The 16999-nt window shown below is 34.2% G+C and overlaps 1 protein-coding gene across 3 annotated transcripts in view; it reads left to right on the forward strand.

Moving 5' to 3' along the window:
• Positions 1 to 16999, forward strand: part of LOC150106608 (endosome/lysosome-associated apoptosis and autophagy regulator family member 2-like) — a 594368-nt gene that overhangs the window by 250580 nt on the left and 326789 nt on the right. For all 3 annotated transcript variants that reach the window (XM_090392568.1, XM_090392569.1, XM_090392567.1), the window contains one exon: positions 13463 to 13680. In XM_090392568.1, coding sequence (XP_090248694.1) covers positions 13463 to 13680 — 218 coding nt within the window. The remainder of the gene's footprint in view (positions 1 to 13462; positions 13681 to 16999) is intronic.

The following is a 16999-nucleotide window of genomic DNA, read 5'->3' on the forward strand; positions in this document are numbered from 1 at the left end:
GTGTGTGTGTGTGTGTGTGTATATATATCTGATCTATATATATATATATATATATATATATATATATATGATTATATATATATATATATATGATTATATATATATATATATATATATATATATATATATATATATGATTATATATATATATATATATATGATTATATATATATATATATATATATATGATTATATATATATATATATATATGATTTTATATATATATATATATATGATTATATATATATATATATATATATGATTATATATATATATATATATATGATTTTATATATATATATATATATATATATATATGATTATATATATATATATATATATGATTTTATATATATATATATATATATATATATATGATTATATATATATATATATATATGATTTTATATATATATATATATATATATATATATGATTATATATATATATATATATATGATTTTATATATATATATATATATATATATATATGATTTTATATATATATATATATATGATTTTATATATATATATATATATCTATATATATGATTATATATATATATATATATATATGATTATATATATATATATATATATGATTATATATATATATATATATATATATATATGATTATATATATATATATATATGATTATATATATATATATATATGATTATATATATATATATATATATATGATTATATATATATATATATATATATGATTATATATATATATATATATATATATATGATTATATATATATATATATATATATATATGATTATATATATATATATATATATATATATGATTATATATATATATATATATATATATATATGATTATATATATATATATATATATATATATATGATTATATATATATATATATATATATATATATGATTATATATATATATATATATATATATATATGATTATATATATATATATATATATATATATGATTATATATATATATATATATATATATATGATTATATATATATATATATATATATATATGATTATATATATATATATATATATATATATGATTATATATATATATATATATATATATATATGATTATATATATATATATATATATATATATATGATTATATATATATATATATATATATATATATGATTATATATATATATATATATATATATATATGATTATATATATATATATATATATATATATATGATTATATATATATATATATATATATATATATGATTATATATATATATATATATATATATATATATGATTATATATATATATATATATATATATATATGATTATATATATATATATATATATATATATATGATTATATATATATATATATATATATATATATATATGATTATATATATATATATATATATATATATATATATGATTATATATATATATATATATATATATATATATATGATTATATATATATATATATATATATATATATGATTATATATATATATATATATATATATATATGATTATATATATATATATATATATATATATATGATTATATATATATATATATATATAACTTATATGACTATATAGCCAAATAATAAAATAGAAGAAATACTATTTATTACTAAAATACATTTATGTATATAATATATATATATCATTAACACACATAAGAAACAGCAGGGCTTATAGCAAATAAATACTATCTGTGGGCTGGAGACAAAGTAATCTGTTGATATTTTTCTTAAACAGTTGAGGGGAGTGGTTGTAATATGCTGGAAAGGGTTGTAATATGCTGGGGGAGGCTGTTCCATGACTGAGAAAAGCAGGTTTGGTGAGTATGTATTTTGACTGTAAAGGGATGCTGAGAAGCTGTTGTTCAAGTTCCTGCAGATCTGACAGAAATGGGAGACATAATGGATGCTAGTTCTGCTGAACAGTTGCAGTGGAAATATCTGTAGAATAGACATAATAATCATCTCAACTACAGTATCAGGAATTTTTTGGGAAGTCTTCCATCATTGGTTAGATTTGAGATTTATACAGAGAAACTGATCAGAAGAGATGTAACATCTTGAGAGAAAGGGATGTCAAGTTTTTTGGAAGCTAAGGATGCTGTGGAAGTGATATGATTATGTCAGGAAAGAACAAGGTCTCTCTCTCTCTCTTTGTTGACTGGCTCTTACTGGAGTTAGTCCTAGAAGAGAGATCTGGTCTCATCTGTTAAGTTGAGCATTATCAAAAGTAAGTGGAGAAGATTGAGGTCTTTTTTGTAAGAAATCAAACAAAACTGTTTTGGAAGCATTGACAGTGACTAGTTTGTTTTCACCCCAGCAAAGATTAGTGATTAGGGCATTTATCATAAACGATCTTGAATCTTGAGATGTTTGAGCACCAAGAAGTTTGCTGTATGAGCTGGATGAGTGAAGACTACAAAAACAAAACTGTAAGAAGAGTTTGAGATCAATGACAGCAAGTCATTTATATATATATATATATATATATAATGAAGAGGGTATGTGAAATGAGAACCTGAATGACCTGCAGTAATAAGAAAATCTGAAGAAAGAACACCTTTCAAAATTACTTGTAGTGATCAAACTGAGAGCAAACTGACAATCAAATTATGAAGGAGGAAGGTAGTCCACATGATGATAATTTGTTGAAAAGTCCATGATGCTGAACCCCTATCAAATGCCTAGGAAATGTCAAGTGGGACAGCACAGGTTTCTCCAAAAATTTACATGGGACATGCCTAGAGCTGGTTGATTTGGGCAAGGAGATTCCTTATGGATCTAGATTAGCAAAATTCATACTGGAGGTTACTAATTAGTTGCCAGTAATAGAAAAGTAAGAGCAATAGGTTGATATTTCTGGTAAACATTTATCCTCTTTACTGGATATGGAAACTTTCAACTAATAAGTATAATTATAATATAAACTGGGTTTTATTTGGTGATAAATACAAAAATAATTGAAACCTACTAGTTTTATCACTAATACTTGAATTCTTCTATGTTAAAAATACATACAAAATAAATACATAAATACAATAAAGGCAAATATGAACTATAACATTATTAAAAAACAAACCATGTAGGAACTATTACAATATAAGCTGAAATGAAACTATATTGAACATGGAATGTGGCACGAGTTAGCTAAAAGCTGAAAAAGGATTTTCACTTGGTGTTTGTCACAAGCCTACACTCATCTTCATTGCACCACTTGTCAAAAAACTGGATATTACACATATACCCAAAAAATAGGGTGGAATGAAGAATTATTAATTTCTGAAGTTAATGAAGAATTACAAACTCTACTCCAACTACTTGTTTGTAATGGATATTCACAGAAACTTGTACACAAATTTCTCTTCTTGCTCTACAGCAAAATTCTGATGTAAACCTACAAGACTTCAGTTTCCATACCTTACATTTGTAGACTTCCTATCAAAATCACTAATGTCCTCAAGGCTCATGACATCTGGGCAGCTTTCAAGGCTATTTTGATTGTATGAGGTTTACTTCATTTGCCTGAAAACCGCAGCCCCCATCTACAAACATAATAGGTTTATAATATTGCTTTTTTAGTCTTTCTTACATAGGCCAGACATCTAGAAGTTTTGGCATAATACAGAAAGAACACTCTCGATGTTCTACTCTTGTAATAATACCCTCTGGATTAATCTGATAAAATCCTCTCACTTACTTAAACATCTCTATCATATCACTGCTTTTCCTCCTATCCACCAAACTCTGCAATCCACATCTCTTCAACCTCTCTCCATAGCCAGTATTTCAAACTCCTGATATTGTCTTAGTCACTTGTCGCTGGACCCTCTCCAATGTCTCCACATCACACTGAAAACCAGTTGACCAGATCTGAGTACAATAGTCCAAGTGTGGTTTGACCAGTGCCTTATACAGTTACACAACCACTTCCTTATCCTTGCATAGTAGAGTACTTCTTATCATAGCAGCACTATGATGTGCAACCTTTGCAACCCTAGCAATATGCCCTGTAAACTTCAGACTACTGTCAGCCATCACTCCCAAATCTCTAATCTCATCCACTTCCTGGTACGGTACCATCAATATAGTACATAGCCTTATATTTCTGCACTCCAAAATGCAACACCTTGCACTTATTGATATTAAAACTACAACCCCACTTTTTTGTCCAAGTAAATAGTCTATTTAAATCTTCCTGAAGGGATTCAGCAACAGAACCCTGGGACACGCCACTGGTCACCCTTCTTTTTTGAGAAACTGCTACTATAAAAATTCATACACAACCTGCTGGTATCGTTCAGATAGTCCATCTCTGAACCATCTAACCAATATACTGTCTCTTCCCATCCTCTGCAGCTTGTACATCAACTTATCATGTGGTAATTTATCAAACGCTTTTCCAAAGTCTAAGAATATCACTGTAAATGATGCTCCCTTATCTAACACACTCGTCATCTTATCATAAAATGCAAGTAAATTACTGAAACAGGACCTACCCTTTATAAATCCAATAAATCCATGCTAACCTTCATAAAGGATACCATCTCCATCAACCCAATTCTGTATTCTGACCACAACTGCAGTTATATAGACTAGCCTATAGTTGGAGACTTCTGTCTTAGAACCATGTTTGTGGAGTGGTACTATTTTGCCCTCTTTTTACTCCTTAGGAACCCTCCCACTGTAACACTTTCATTAAATAACAGGTCAAGGGCATAACCAACTGTGGTGCACATTCCTTAAGCATACGTGGTGATATGTCATACATTCCCACAGCCTTATTCACATCTAACCCAACCAACATCTGACATGCCTCTGTTTCTTTCACTTCCAATTCTCCTAATACAGGGGTCTTCAATGCATGGCCCACAGGCCACCTGTGGCCTGCAGAGCTCTTTTCCATAGCCTGCCAGCCATTTTGAAAAAATAACTACGTAACATTAAAACGCGATTAAATAAAAAAAAATTTCATTAAAGCCCCCAGGACACTAAGCTATACTGCGGTATTTAGAATTGTAAGATGCTTTCCAGATTCACAATGAACGCTGTGCATTTAATACTTAAAATCCTATAAAAATAAATATTAAATAGACATGCTTCTTCAGTCATCTACCAGCGCCAAGTGGTACTTAAGTACTAGTACTAATGTTGCAGGTAGATGGATGAAGCAGTAGTTCATTCGAGTGCGCTGTCTACTTCCTTCCAGATACATCTCGAAGGTTCTTGATAATTTGTTATTTTCATATAAATAAAAGAGGATCTCATCTACAGGCAGTCGTGAACAGTGTGATATTCGTGTATAAACCATGCAGGTTCATCGTGTCAGCCATAGATTATTGTGGTTTTATATTGCCAGATTTTTTTCATTAGTGTGAGACATATTCAGTGGATAATAACCATTACATGGCTATTTTGGATTATTTTTGGGTTCACCTTCCATCACTATGGCATCTACGAGTAAAAAGCGTAAATCAAGTGATTCTTGTCGGATTTTTAATGAAAAGTGGACCAATTTGTACTTTTTTTTGTGCTGATCGACAATAAGCCAGTGTGTTTGATTTGTCGCGAGTCAGTGTCAGTATCAAAAGAATACAATATAAAACAACACTATGAGACAAAGCATGTGTCCAATTTCGATCACCTTCAAGGATAGCTTCATGTCGACAAAATGAACCGTCTCCAAATTGATTTAAACATACCCAGCAGGGTACGTTTAAAAGGCAGAGGGAAGAGAGTGAAGCATGCATCAAAGTAAATTATGTAATAGCTGCAAAAATTGCTAAAAAATCAAAAGCCTTGTTGGACGGTGCATTTGTGAAAGAGTGTCTCATTGCTGCTGGGGATATTTTGTTCCCAAATAATAAGGAAGTGTTTAAAAAAAGTGGGTTTGTCTGGGATAACTATAGCACGATGTGTCGAATAACTTGCCAGTGACATTGAAGGAACTTTAATAAAAAAAAAACGGTCATCCGAATTTACGTCATATTCACTTGCCTTAGATGAGAGCACATATGTAAAGGATACAACACAACTGGCTATCTTTGTCCGTGGCATTGATCAACAATTCAATGTGACAGAAGAACTGCTAGCACTTGTACTTCTGAAGGGAATGATGAAAGGCACTGATATTCTTGAAGCCGCCAAGAAAATGCTCCAACTTTTTGACCTCAGCTTAACCAACCTTGAGGGTGTGTTGTAACTGATGGTGCCCCTACTATGATGGGAAAGAACGAAGGGTTTGTTGCCTGCTATAGAAAGAACCGGAACTAGAGGGAAAAGATTTTGTCCATTGCCACTGTTTCATCCACCAGGAGAATTTGTGCATGAAAACTATTGGATTTGAGAATGTCGTGAAAGTTATTGTGGCTGTCGTCAACATTATTAGGGCAAGAGGACTGAATCATTGTCAATTCCAAGAGTTTTTGATCCAAGAATGCGAAGTGGATCACATCGATATGGTTTATTACAGTGATGTGCATTGGTTGAACAGAGGGAGGGTTCTTAAAAGAGTCTTTGACTTAAGGAGCGAAGTAATTCATGCAAACCAAGGGGAATCCGATTGACGAATTTAACGATCCAAAGTGGATGACAGACATTGCCTTTGTGACCAACATCTCGTTGCATATGAATGACCTAAATACGCGGCTACAATCCAAAGATCAACTACTGAACACTCTGTTTGATCACATCAAAGCTTTTGTGGCCAAGCTCAAACTTTGGGAGGCACAACTCGCAAAAAAAGACAACTCATTTTCAGCTTTTTGCTGAGTCCAACTGTTCATCTCTTGATGAATACGCTACAAAATTAGCCGCATTGCAAAGTGAGTTTGAAGAGAGATTTATTGATTTTTGTAATCAACAGTCTTCTTTAGATTTATTTTCAATGCCATTCAATGTCTGTGCAGCTGAAATACCAGGCTCAGTACAAATGGAGCTGCTTGAACCCCAAAACAACTCTTCTTTGAAAGAAAAATTATTCAATGTGCCCTTGCTTACATTTTACAAAGACTACATTTCTGAGGATGCATTCCCTAATTTTTGCCGGCATGTTTTGTTAGGAAGCACATACTTATGTAAGCGGTTCTTCTCCAGAATGAAACGTGAAGTCCAAGACAAGAACTCAGATTACGACCCAACATCTCGAGAATACTCTGCGCATAGCGACTTTCAAAATTGATGCCAACATGTCGATGTCGATTGGTAAGTTGCCCATTGACATTGTAAAAAATGAATGTTTTCTTCATTAAATTATGTTTTTTCAAGTATTGATTGTATTTACTTATTATGAACCCGACTCCTGCCTACACTCTTAAAGCTGAGTTTGTTTTTATTTTTATAGGATATGTAAACTGTCAAATGCACAGCGTTCCTTGTGAATCTAGAAAGTATCTTACAATCCTAAATACTGCAGTATAGTTTAGTGTCCCATGGGCTTCTTTAAAATTTTTAATGCGGCTCACACTGTCTGAAAGGTTGAAGACCCCCCCCCCCTGTCCTAATACTTGCCTCTCTTCTATATATTGTACCAGATAATTTATACCAGGATAATATATGCTGATAAAGTGCTCATTCAATAATTCCACTATATTTTGCAGCTGTTAGTCTGCTGCCATGACTGTCCACCAATGGTAGTCTGCCATAATTTTTCTTCTTCTTGCATGCCATGCAACACAAAAATTCCCTCGAGTTAACCTTGTCCTTACCAGCCAATCTCCTCTCATACTGCACGTTTTCTTTCTTTATCATGCTCGTCACCTTTCTGGCCTGCATCTTGTACTCTTCATGGATTTCATCATCCCCAACTGCCTTGTACCTCCTTCATAGCATTTTCTTTTCCAGCATAGCTTGCTTGAAATATAAATTTAGTTTAATCCTTTAACATAGCTTGCTTGATTTCGCTGTTCATCCATTTCACTCCCACTCTATTTACTCTCTTAACCCTTGGTATATGCAGTCACACATTGCTTTTATCAGATAATGCCTTATGAGTTTCCATGCATTTTCAATATCTTTTCCACTCATCTCATCTATCCAATGTACTGATGCTAATTGACTACAGAGCTTCCTATAATTACCTGCTTTATACTTCCACATGTGTCTATTTTTGGCAGTAACCTTTTCTTGTTTCATCACTTCCCAAACAAGTACCTCATGATCACTCTCACCAACCGACGGAAGTGTCAACACCTCATTAACAACTACATCTTGTGAAGTTATCGCCAAATCCAAAACATTAAAGCCTCTAGTTGCTACAATCATGTGCCGCTTAAGATGCTTATCTCTCAGAAATTCCACAAACTCCCTCTCCCTGTTCCCATACACTATCTCCTCCTTCCAGTCTATATTCCTGTAATTAAAGTCTCCCATCAGAATCATCTTCCTTTTACATGCCCAACTAATTTGCCTAAATATTTCACATTCAGTATTCTCTTCATTCCCTGACCTATACCAGCAGCCTGTAAGATATACTGACTTGTTTATTTCAACTTCGCACCGCACAGATTCAAAATCTGTGCATGCACCTTCAACTTCTGCACTTTATGGACGCAAGTCCTCTGCAATCATTAAAAGCACTCCCCTCTCTCCTCTTTTCACATCTCTATCCTTCCGGAAAATTACATATCCTTCTAATTCTATTTCCTACATCACATCCTCCTCAGACAACCAAGTTTCACTTATTACAATTACTTTTGGGCATACCATCTCAATCACTGCCACAAACTCAGCTCTCTTGTTTTGAATATTTTTGCATTTGTGTATAAACATAACAATAGCTATGTGTTTGAGGCCATCCCAGCAGCACCAACATTCTCTATTCTAGCTGCTATACTACACCTCTCTGTCTTCAGTTTGACCACTCCTGTTTCCTTCATCCTGAATGTGATTTCCATTCTTACCTGTCTCATCCTCACCTTCTGCTACTGCAACCACATCTTCACCCTCATATCCATCTTTCTCCTACTGTACAATTTATTGATTTGTGCTATCCTCTTCCACAGGTAGACTCTGATCATTTGCTACATTAACTTCTGGATTCTGTGCTTTCTAAATGCCCAACACCAAACCCATTCAAATGTAATCCATCAGGTTTATACCATATGAAGTTCCTTCAAATTCACTCCACAGATTTACAAATTGAACTCCCCTTTGCCTCACACAACTCATCCATCTTACTATTCATTATCTCTGCTCTCCTTCCCAATTCACTATTATCATATCTGGGCAACACACCTCTGACTTTCCAAATAACACTATTCTTCTTTACCTGCTGCAACAACTTCCTCAAGTTTCTATCAACATTGTCATTTTTGCCCACAACTACCACTAATTTTGACGCCTGGTATTTCCTTTTCTGCAGCGCATCAGTTATTTGTTTTATTGTTCCACCAGGAAAGCATGTTTTGTGCACTTTATTAGTAGTCAACCTTTAATGATGTCACCATACACTGATATACGACTATCCTTACTTTTATAACATTAACTTTCTCCTTATCATCAGCCAATCTCTCCTTTAGCTGTTTAATATCCTTTTCTAGATGTTTCGTTTCGCTTTTCATTTTCATTAACTCCTGCCGAAGCTCTTCTACTGCGGTCCCGATGTTTGCTCCCATTTCTAATCGCTCTAATCTACCTTTACCATGAGTTGCTTCAGGTGCAAACTTTGTTTGCTTACACTTGGATAAAGGATTAAACTATATTTATTATAGCCTAACCAAGTGAAAAAAACTTCCAACATCTTTCTCTAATCCAGAGTAATTTAATAATAAGGTGAGACACCTTTTGGCAACTCGTATAGGTAAATATGACTTCTCCATTACTTCCACCTTAGTATCACCACCTCTGGATCGGCTCCCACTGATAAGACCTCAATAAAGGTTGAAACCGGTTGGAAGCTTGGGTGACGAATGGCAATGCTGTAGCCCATGAGGTTTTAGCTGAGGCTTTGCTGTTGCTGTCACCCAGGTCTTGGGGCGGGGGGATAATGAATGGCAATGCTGTAGCCCATGAAGTTAACTGAGGCAGTGTTGTTGCTGTTACCCCTCAGATGACATATGAACAAATGAGCAGCTCTGCTTGGTGGTGGTGGTGGGGGTGTGAGCCTGTCACAGGGTAGAGCCAACGCTGAGAGTTCTTCTCAGTGGCAGGGTGAGCATGTTACTGAGGGGGAACAACGCTGAGTTTTTGGAGTTTGACCTGCACTTGAACATTCAGTAAAGGTCAAAACTGGTCTGAGTAGTGGCCCTTCCCTTAATGCATGGCATTGTACATGTCTGCAAGAAGATGTGCTTTGCATTATGGGAGATACTAAGACAAGTGATGAGAGCTTAGTCCACCTTTACCACGAGTTGCCTCAGTCCTGAAGATACTTCAGTTGCAAAGTTTTTTGTTTTTGCTTACACTTGGATAAAGGATTAAACTAAATTTATTAAAGTAGTAATTGTGTTTGAAATTGAGTCTGAGCATTAGTTCTGGCATGAAACACTTTGCATGTGAATAATATCACAAGTACGCCAAAACTGGATTACAAGCGCTATGTGAATTGGGTAGTCTGTAACTGAGATTACCGTTTGGATGGGCAGGGTGAGACAAACTAATTGTATTGACTGAGTTTATTTGACCAAATATTGTTGTAAACATGATTAGATGAAGATGTTATCCTGACTGATATAGAAGTGGAAGGGTATAATGCTTTTCATGAAGATATGAAGGGCAAGAAGGAAGGGGAAGTGCTGTTGAGGATAGTGGTGGAATCATGGTTGCCCTTCATATATAAATATATTTCTGATGATGACCTAGATATAAAGGTTGTAAGTATTGAATGTTATTTTATCTTACTTTTATGTAATTGCTCTACACCAGAGTTTGTCTCCATTATTTCTACACAGTGAAAAATATATTTTTAAATAATTTAATTTAATAGTAATTTAATCTAATTAAAGGCAATATGTATTTTACTTGAATAAATGTTCAACAAATAAATACTATGTTATTATTACTAAAATTACTCATAATGATCATCCTTCTCTTGTTCACTTTGCATATATACTTCATTGTCACTATCCTCCACATATTCCTCTGCCTCAAATCCAAATAAAGATGTCATACCATCTATCTCCACCTAGCACCATATTGCCTCACAGCACTGCCACTATTTTCTCCTTGCATACCAATTTTGGGCAAGCATGATTCCACCACTATCATCAACAGCACTTCCCCCTTCCTTCTCGACCTTCATATCTTCATGAAAACCATTATATCCTTCCACTTGTATATCAGTCAGGATAACATCCTCATCTAATCATGTTTACAATATTTGGTCAAATAAACTCAGTCAATGCAATTAGCTCGTCTCCCTTATTTCTCACATTTTTATCTCTCACACTACTCTCCTATACATTCATAAAATCTTTGGTCTTACCTGTTCCACTCTCCTTCGCTTTAAAAATCACCTGTGGCTTCTTCTTGATCCCTTATTTGCATTGCATCACTTTACATTTCCTTCTAGCAACAGTATCTCCAGTTGATTAACACCAAATCCATTGAAATGCAATCTTCCTCTTTTATTTCCATTTGCCCCTGAATGCATTTTACATGTTAACAACCCATTCTCCTTTCTCCTAACAGATCTCACAGTATATCATTCATGATTTTACTCACCATTTGTACTCATTGTTGTACCTAGGCATCACACCAACTACCCTTCCTGCTACACTATTGTCTTTCACTTTCCTCAGTAATCTCCTAATATATCCATTCTCACATGCTGCCTAATTCTCAATCAAATTATTTGCTCGTACCACTACCACTAATTCCCTTGCACATATATTCTCATATCAGAAGCATCAATAACATGTTCATCCTCCTTCTGGGAGGATGAACATGTTATTGTTATCTTGTGCACCCTGACATTCTCCATATCTTTAATAATAGAATTTCCATACAATGTCACTCTTGATTCATTCACCACTTCTTTTCTCTCCTGTCTTTCATTTTATTCTTTCCCATTTATCTGTTCATGTCCACCAAATGTCTAATCTTATTTCTCATTTTAATCATCTCATTCTTCAAGTATTGCATTTTGTCAGTTGGGCATAAGTAGAATGTGAGAATGGATATCAGGAGATTATTGAGGAGAGTGAAAGACAACAGTGTAGCAGGAAGGGTAGTTAGTGTGGTGCTCTCTGTCATATCTGCAATCATGTTCCTTTTTGTTCCTGCAGTTCCTCTCTTTTTTGTCCTGTCAGTCATGCTTTCTTCTGTTTTCACAAGCATGCATGCTTTTGCTCCTTCAGCATCTTCCATATTCACAAGAATATTCTTTCCACTCATATTCTCTCACTCACCCTTCTGACTGACACCATTCTCAATCTTACACACCTCATTGTCCCTGGCTTTTGTCTAATATTCACTCCTGGTTCTTGACTCTCATTTAGCACTTTGCATTCCATTTAAATATCACACTTTCTGTAGATCCATACCTTCTGGCTTCTCTTGTTCAGTCTATTCATAAACACATCCTCCATTCTCTTCATGCATGTATACTTTTACTGATAACAGCGAACCATCTTGGAAAAATCTATACTGCACATGCCATCTATACTGCCATTTTGCCTTTGTTTACTGTAAGCTACAATTAAAAACATACCAAACACCACAATAAATAAACATATTGTCTCAACTATCATTAATAAATAAAATTTCACAGAAATGCATTTATTTTTGTGAATATCCAAATTTGTAAGTTCCTTTGGTCTCATTCAGTTATCCTTGCAAATTTCTCTCAGTGCCCCCACCTAGCAGACCTTTTTTTGGAATGTGTGTATGTGTGTGTATTTTTGTGGTGTTGGTGTAGCCTTGTGATAATGTTTTTGATTCTCTAATGCTAGACTGCCAGAAGAAAGTTCATTATGAGTTTGGCTCTATGAGTAGTTGCTGATTAGATATTTTTCTAGACTTGGTGCAGCCAAGTAAGGCTTTCTCATGAAAATTTGAGTTTTAACCCTACAACTTCAACTCGAAAAAAAATACGATGAAAAAAACCCATAAAACTTGCACTGTTTCTGCTAATTTATACTTTATCAATTTGTCTTAGTTTATAGTTAATAAATTACAATTTTTAAATACACTTAAAACTCCATTATCAACTCAAATATCAGCTCATAGATGATTGAGGTGTAGGCTAACTGCTTATGATTTCCAAAAGTTGGGGCTGAAAGAGTTCTACCTGCTTCCTATGTTTCCACTGCAGTATACAATCTAATGCTTTTGCTACCTGTATGCTGTTCAAATGAAAGCTAAGTTTTTTGTTCTTTCAATAAAGAATTAATAGTGAATAATAACTATTATTTCTGTACTTTTTGCTACTAATATTGCAAAATGTAAATTTTCTGAAAATCATAATTTAAAAATGTATAATGTTTCATGATTTTATAGAAGGAGAATGCATGTCTTCATTTGCCTGGCAACCTGATGGTTATCATATAAAAACTACTGCAGGTCACAGTACAAATTCTTTTCTTGTTTTGTCCCTTGATGTTCTTGGCTTTCGTGGAAAGGAACGATTAGTTAATGGGCAAGCAGCTGAAATTGGCCGTGTTAGCTTTACATTTGAACTTCATTGCACTATGGGATGCTCCTTTGTATTTATGATGGTGAGTGATATATAATATAATATATAATCTGTTGTCATTGTACTGTACTGTACTGCCTCCATTGACTACTGTCTCCATTCTATGATGTTGGCCAAGTGGTTAACATATCTGCTCTCCAGCCAAAAGGCTACCGGTTCGAATCCCACCGTGGGCATGGATGTTTGTGATTGTCTGTGAAAATACTAGTGGTGGTTGGCAGTAGATGGCATTGGTGTAATTGCAGTTCGTTGTAATTAGTGAATTGGGTGGTGGAGGCAGAGAGTTGTGGAGTGGGTGTCCTTCCTCGATGAGTCCCTTGGACTCCCTAGAGGTGTCATGTAGTAATAATAATAATAAAACATGTTTGTTTGTAGTGTGGATTATCGTTATTTATGACATCTCAATGGATAGCATCCCAGAATTCATCACTGGAGGCCACTGTGCACTACTCATCTCTAAACAATCCACCATCCACACGATATAATCTGCTGTCAGTACTCCACACTATCCTATCCCCAATTTTTGTCTCTTAGTTGTATGTGTGTTCTCTGGCCAGTTTGCTTTTTTGCTGGAAGAAAATGCAAGTTTCCCAGAAGAAAAATCTTTGCTGTCTCTATATGAAGCCAGTTAGTCATTCTGATCTACAGATTAGATGAGCTATCATTGCACCACTGATTCCATTAGTGTACTGTTAATCATGCCAGTTTAATACAATAAGTTATAATTTAGATGCAAATTGTACAATTTGGGAAATTGTCAGTATATCATTCTGCAGTCACTTGAAATATTAATATATTATTTCAACGAATTAAGCAGTCCATTTCATCACTGCTTTACCATTTCCTCTGCTTTGTGGCTGTTTGCCCATTATCTTCTTACAAAGCATTTCTTGATCTTCTTTATCATGGCTGGAAAATTTTTTAAAATGTTTTGCATGTTTTTGCCAGATTGTTTACAGACAGTTTCTTTCAATAAAGAATTAATAAAGAAGATCAAAGAATTAATAAAGAAGATCAGACAGATATTAAGTGTAATATTCATAATGCTTAATATAGATATATGCTCTAACCTCAGAGTCACAGAAAAGGAAAACGCATACACAGTGGGAGTATAAAATGAATATGGTTGGGAGAGAGAGAGGGAGAGATGGATGAATCGTATTGAGAGAGAGAGAGAGTGATTATTATTATGCAGGCTCCTACTGATAGTCAAAGACTCATTGAGGGAGGGAGTCTTTGGTCACACCTTTCCTAGATACATGTAATGCCTTCACAGCATCCGCTGGTAGCGCATTTCATATACCCACCATATTTTTCCTGCACAGTCTATGAATCCTTAGCATTCATAGCTCTCTGTCTCAGCTTTTGACCGCATTCAACAACTTTCATACTGTACTTACTTCCTTTCAACTTGTTCGTTCTTCTTCATTCCAACTAATACAGTTATATTTCCACTTGTTCTACCTTCTTATATGTAGCCTGAGTCATGTTGCAAATCTTCACTCCCGGAAAATCTGGTTTCATTATTTGCTCATCTAGCACATCTCTAGCACAACGGAGTAATTGAATTAGGGAGTGGATAAATGAAAACAAAATGGATATTTAAAGTAAAAAGTTGAGAAAGAGGTTCCAACAATCATAGTGATGGCACTGATTAAGAGCTATTTAACAGCATAATGTTTGAATGTATTGCCAAAGGTCAAAAGGCTGAATATGGTAAATATACATGTATGACTGAAGAGATTAGGCATGCAGTCTAGAAGAAGAAGACGCTGTTGGATAGCACAGTTAAATATGGTAATACTAATTGCATCAAGAGTACAAAGAGCAAGCTAGGAGGGTGATTCAGTTGTAAAGACAGCATAAATACAGTTGGAGCAGAAATTACCTAATAAGGCCATGAAAAATCCCAGAGAGTACTTTGCTATGTGCCAAGTAGAAAAAAAGAATGATTATAATATAATGATAAAGGATATGGTAGGTTTGGTAACTGCTGCAGAAAACATAGTCCATGTATTCAGTGAGCAATTCATTGGGATATTTTAACTGTGAAATCATGAGGAACTTGAATATAGAGCGAATGGGAGAAAATGGACTGCTGGTGAGTGAGCAAGAGATATATGAGGAATTAAGTAAACTTGATTCTGATAAGGCATCACGATTTGTTTACATATCACTGCATGTCTTAAGGGAGTACTTTGCTATGAAGTTATGAAGTTAATTCCAGGGAATTAACTTCATAATTTGGCATTAACTATTTAACAAGTCTTGCAACAGCACAAGTCCTAAAGGAGTAGGAAGATGATGAAATTATTCCACTTCACAATGCTGGTGATAAATCCGAGGCTACAAATTATAGGCCAGTCTTGTGTCTGGAGTTGTTAGGTATTGGAGAGGTTAGTGAGAGCTAGGATACAGAATTGTGTCGATAATAGTAGTATTCTGTGTGATGGTCAGGTCAGCAAGGGTTTGTTAAAGAGAAGTCGTGTTTTACCAATTTAGTTATGTACCACAACAAGTGATGAATGCATTGGTTCTATAAAGGTAGTTTGGGACCTAAGGAGATGCTACAGTTTCTATAAACTAACACTAGAAGTATCAAGAATAAAACAGAGGAGTTTTTGTCAGTGATTAGTGCCACTTCACCAAATGTTGTAGACATTAGTGAGACTTGGCTGACAACAGATGATGTAGTTACAGGGATAAGTGATGGATTTAGCATTTTCAGGGGAGGGGGTAGAATAGACAGGATGGGGTGCTGTTGATGATAGAAGATAAACTGTAGCCAATGAGATTAGTAGTTATTCAGGCAGTTGGTGATTCTTTTGAGGCCATCTGGTGTGATATTGAAACCAACAGGACAAAATATTAAAATTGGTTGCTGCTATAGGCCAGGGGATACCAGGGATGATGTGGAAAACATGCATTAGCAGATTGGTACAATGAAGGCAAATCAAGCAACTATATTGGGGCCTTCATCTTCAAGTAAGTAATTATGGGGCCTTCATCTTCTGCTTCAAGTATTTATCTCTCAGTAAGTGTATAAATTCCATTTCCTTCCTGCCATGTGATGAAGGAGACATGTGATATGAGAATTTTGGATCTAGTTATGGGATCAGAAGAACTTCATGACTAAAGTGGCTACATTGCCTCCAATTTGGGAGGGTGATCACATGGTCTTGACTTTGAGAAGTAGTGAAATGTGGAATTTTCAGTTAAGGAATATATGTGGAACGACAAGGAGGTAATTATGGCAAACTTAGGAGGCAGCTTGAAGCAATTCCATTGCATAAAAATCTGCAAGGGAAGGATTTTCACAGTGTATGGGATATAGTCAAGAG

This window comes from Typopeltis vanoorti, chromosome 5, assembly GCF_054136105.1.
Source record: "Typopeltis vanoorti isolate ZY-2024b chromosome 5, IOZ_Tvanoo_1.0, whole genome shotgun sequence".
Classification (NCBI taxonomy): domain Eukaryota; kingdom Metazoa; phylum Arthropoda; class Arachnida; order Uropygi; family Thelyphonidae; genus Typopeltis; species Typopeltis vanoorti.